The 4,712-nt window shown below is 49.4% G+C and overlaps 1 protein-coding gene across 1 annotated transcript; it reads left to right on the top strand.

The window, feature by feature from the left end:
• Nucleotides 1-1,357: 1,357 nt before the first annotated feature.
• Nucleotides 1,358-1,743, top strand: LACBIDRAFT_302979 (uncharacterized protein; the record flags this gene model as incomplete). The annotated part of the gene is made up of 2 exons (XM_001883798.1): nucleotides 1,358-1,589; nucleotides 1,640-1,743. The coding sequence occupies 2 exons, from the start codon at nucleotides 1,358-1,360 to the stop codon at nucleotides 1,741-1,743; spliced, it is 336 nt and encodes a 111-aa protein (XP_001883833.1).
• Between the last annotated feature and the right edge of the window lie 2,969 nt (nucleotides 1,744-4,712).

The raw sequence follows: 4,712 nt of genomic DNA, 5'->3' as shown, positions 1-4,712 counted from the left end.
CGAAAAGGGAAAAGGAAGGGGGGGGAAGGGAAAAGGGAAAAGGGAAACGGAAGGGGGGGGGAAGAGAAAAGGGAAAAAGAAGGGGGGAAGGGAAAAGAGAAAAAGAAGGGGGGAAGGGAAAAGGGAAAAAGAAGGGGGGAAGGGAAAAGGGAAAAGGGAAAGGAAGGGGGGAAGGGAAAAGGGAAAAAGAAGGGGGGAAGGGAAAAGGAAAAAAGAAGGGGGGAAGGGAAAAGGGAAAAGGGAAAAGGAAGGGGGGAAGGGAAAAGGGAAAAGGAAGAGGGGGGCACAAGAAATAGGGGATTGACAAGGGAAGGGGGATGGAAAAGGGAAGGGGGAGGGAAAAGGGAAGGGAAAGGGAAGAGGGAGGGGAGGGACAGGGAAGGGGGAGGACAAAGGAAGGGGGAGGACAAAGGAAGGGGGAGGGAAAAGGAAAGGGGAGGGAATAGGAAGGAGGAGGGAATAGGAAGGGGGGAGGGAAAAGGGAGGGGGCTCGTCGTCGTCCGTTGACGTGCGGCCGTCTCGTCGTCGCTGACGTGTCGTCCGTCGACGTGTCGTGTCGTCGTCCTCGTCCGTCGTCGTCGTCGTCGTCGTCGTCGTCCGTTGATGTGTCGTCGTCCTCGTCCGTTGACGTGTCGTCCTCGTCGTCGCTGACGTGTCGTGCGTGGTCGTCGTGTGTTGACGTGACGCGTCGTCGTCGTCCGTCGTCGTCGTGCGTTGACGTGTCGTCGGCCTCGTCGTGCGTTGACGTGTCGTCGTCCGTCGTCGTGTGGCCGGCCTCGTCGTCGCTGACGTGTCGTCGTCGTCGTCGTCGTTGTCCGCTGGCGTGGGCGTGATTCGAGGTGACCGCGCTGGTCGCGGCGACGGTGGTGGTGGTTGTGGTTATGGTTGTGGTTGTGGTTGACAGCAAAACAGAGATGCTGATGGTGACGTCGGCAAACGCCGTGACTCGTTTAGGAAGGTGGGCGTGAGGGTGGGTTATATAGAATAAATGTTTGTAGAATTTGAACGGCCGTATGGTGTAGTGGAAATATTGCTGCTTGGACTTCACGTGACACTTCCTGAGCCTAGAGTTCAATCCTTATGCATCCACTTATTTTTTTATATATTATAATAACAACAACAAATATTGAAATTCATTGGAATCTCTCGGAATCTGTTGGAATTTGACTGGAACATACTTTCCATTGGAATTCCATGGAATCTGGTTGGAATTCCAATGGATTCCAATGGAAACTGTTCCGGGAGGCTCCCGGATTCCGACCATTTCCACCAGATTCCGTCGGATCCATTGGAATTTCTGTGGAATTGGAAACCAGAATGGCTGAGGCTCCAGCCAACTAGTTTCCGTCGGAATTCCATGGAATTCCGACATTCCACTTGGAATCCGCTGGAACTCATGGGGGATGGTAAAGACCTCCGTCAAGATAGGCGCTTTCGCGAGGAGGAGCTGGACGGTGGGGATTTTTGCGAGATAGGTTTGGCTGTGGCTGTTCAGGTAGTCCATGGTATCTACGACGTCGAGGCTCTGGTGGTCAGGGAAGAGGACTGCGTTGCGCAGGTTGCGTGGGTTGGTCATGCGCGAGAGTCAGGTCCGTTGACTTCGTCTTGCAACTGATCCACCTATTTTATACGTGTACAGGTGTCTCCGCAACCCCGTTTATATTTCTAAGCAGCCGACGTCCTGGCCAGAAGCATCTCCCGATGCCATTATCGATACCAATCATGCGCACATTGGTCTTTTGATACCACAATTACATGGACTTCACCTGGATCGAACGGTCAAGTGTGGTAGATGAATATCATAGAGGTCAATACAAGTGTTTTACCTTTCTACCAGGAAGAATGACTGATTTTGTATTCAAGGCATGCTGGTGCAAATGCCAACTTTCGACCAATCTTCGCGTTAGGTCCACATTGAGGTTACCGCAATGTAACTTTTCGGAGAACGCCAAAGATACCCTGCAGATGCCATTCCTGATGAACGGAAATCACCAGCAAACACAGGACTTTTCCCAACCTTACATTGTGCAGCACCATCGGAATGCTTGAAGCCTGCTTGCTTCCCGAAGTCCAGGACTTCCAGCGGCCATGTTTCTCACGGCCGCCCCTGGTTGCTGCTCCCCGTCTTTCTGGATGGACCTTTTAGTGAAGATAGTGAAGAGATCGAGGACAAAAACCGGAAATCCACGTTATCAAGAGGGTAGAAGATCAACGGACCAGTCTGCGCACCTTGCTGCTCATGACCAATTTGTACGCCCCACTTCATAGTGATCTTTTCGTGCTCGACTCATTAGTTTTATAGGTCTTATGTTGAGGAAGATGATCGTCTTGAGCTTCAGCGTACGTTTGGCCAGGTCGTCTCCCCAAGAGAAACACTGACACGTTGCACAGCTGTGGCACTGCCTTGCTTGAGGAAGCACTTTCTGCATGCTACAGTCCGTCCCCTTCAACATGCCTCTGAACGACTACATCAAGAGATTTGGAATCGGTTTTTCTTTCGGTCTGGAATCGTCATCGATATCCTTATGACTTTCATACTACTGGGCAAGATGGCACCGCCTTTTGAGCAATGATTCAAGACCAAATTGCTCCATTCTTCGGTAGGTAAAAGCTACACTCAGTATTGGGACTTGCTTTGACTTCCACAACAAGAACGATTTCAGTCATGGTTCACGTTCGTTCACTGGAATCCTTCTCTTTTTTGGTCGACACCCAACACCCTCCAAAATCTACCCATGCGGGTTAGGTGTTTTATCAGGCTTCGGAATCTCCCCCTCAATCTCCTTCCCTCCCCAAAATGAACTCCCGCAAACGAAGCTGCAAGATTAATCCCTCCCAGCTGCATTCCATACCTCATCTTTCACCCACCTGCGGTCCTGACCCAATGCATGTTATGGTTTAGCTGTCGCGCAACGTGTTTCAAAGCTTTCCTGATCTTCTTGGACGGGGCGCCATGTCACGTGACGTTGCATGGATGTGTTGTACCCATTATGAGTGGATGGGAGTCCATTGCGCGCAAACAGGCTTAGCTGTGGTTGTGAACCGACTTTGTCAAGCCACTGGCAGTCTTGGAGGAGGATGGGTCGGTCTCTGCGAATCAGAGGCTGGGGTTTGGTGAAAACAACAGCTAGAACCTACCGCGCTTCCAAGGTCTATGACAACGCTCACAACTCACTGGCGCGATAACAGCTTTAATTCTGCGACAACGTCTCTGCCTATAGACTACGCGGGGTAAACTCCAGCTTCGCCCTTCCACAACAGTCTCTATCCTTGCCCACTTGGTTTGCGATGTTGTTGGCGAAGGCGCTGGCGTTCTTATGCGCGTTGTTGGGATTGCTCATTTTGAAGTGAAGAATCTAACTGCGGTCTCGATCCGTATGCTCCAATTCCGCTGGTTTTTAATTTCATAATATTCATATGAAGAAGAGGGTAGAGTGTCCTGCCTAGGCGAAAAACGCAGAAGTCATAACAATGGAAAACACATATGATTACGTTCTAGTGAGCAGCAAGCAGGAGGAAAGCGCAGACAACATAGCGATGGGAAGGGGTCAAGCAGAACAGTGATGGATCGTGAAAGGTATGGTATATATTCAGTTCGGTCTTTCACCTCCACGAATGATATTGGTTTTTCAGAATTTTTGCACGGTTTATCTGTGCATCATGTCAAACTGGGGAGGGCAACGGTCCGGAAGAACATACTTCAAGGTCCCTTTCTAAGGCATCAACATCACGAATGCACTCATTAATCTCGAGTGAGAGACCCTCCCAGATGGCCTTTATCTCCCGAAAAAATCTGCCCGACATTATGAGTGTCCTCTCGTAGAGCTCATAGATCATGTAGTGGATTCTAAAGAGCGTATGTTGTGGACACAGTAAGCATGTTGTTTTATGAAACGATGTTGGCGACCCACCTTCCCATGTCCCTCGTGAGTTGATTGGTGAAAATTGTATCCGATTGACGCATAATTCCACTATCGACAGCATCCTGTAATTTTTCCTCCAATAATGACAGGCGAAGTTGAAGTGTTTTCATGAGGGATCGTGGGCATATGGTGTGCAAACATATAAGAACACCGAGGAGGAGGGCTCCAGCCCGCACTAGGTCTTGCGGGATGAGGGATAGAATGATCATCCACACTGCTGAGATGATTGCTTGGTGATACTCTTGAAGGGTTGAAAACATTTACTAGTAGTAGGATGGGGGAAGCAAGCTTTGGAGAGTTTTGGAGTAGCCTCCTTTTTTAAGACTCTTTCATCAAATCATTTCATGATTTTCGCAGCGCCTTTGGAGAAGGACTCCTTCTCCGAACTCTCAGAGATTTCAAGGAGTTCGCCCTTCAAGTTCCCACACATCATAAAGGCTAAATGATATAATATTTGACCTTTTGTGTTGAAGGTTCAACCTTACAATTTCCAGCCTAGAACATCTAGAGGAGTCTGCTCAATGTAGTTTTGCATGCTATTTGGAGTTCTGGAATTTTTTTGGTGGACGTGTTGTACTATGTCGGGCCAACCTGAGATGCTGGTCGGGTATCTGCTTTGCACATATTTGTACCACCAAAACCAAGTATCCACCATGCCATGCTATGCAAATCTCTTGGTCCGGTCATCCCAAATTCCTGGCACCGATTTCTTGGTCCTGTCATCCCAATCTCTTGTTCCGAATTATTGGCACCGAGGCCCTTATCGACGTGTGCTCATGGTCAATCCTG

The sequence above is a fragment of the Laccaria bicolor genome, genomic scaffold, assembly GCF_000143565.1.
Source record: "Laccaria bicolor S238N-H82 LACBIscaffold_22 genomic scaffold, whole genome shotgun sequence".
Taxonomy (NCBI): domain Eukaryota; kingdom Fungi; phylum Basidiomycota; class Agaricomycetes; order Agaricales; family Hydnangiaceae; genus Laccaria; species Laccaria bicolor.
The sequence above is the reverse complement of the archived record's forward strand: the minus strand, read 5'-3'. Positions and strand labels throughout refer to the sequence as shown.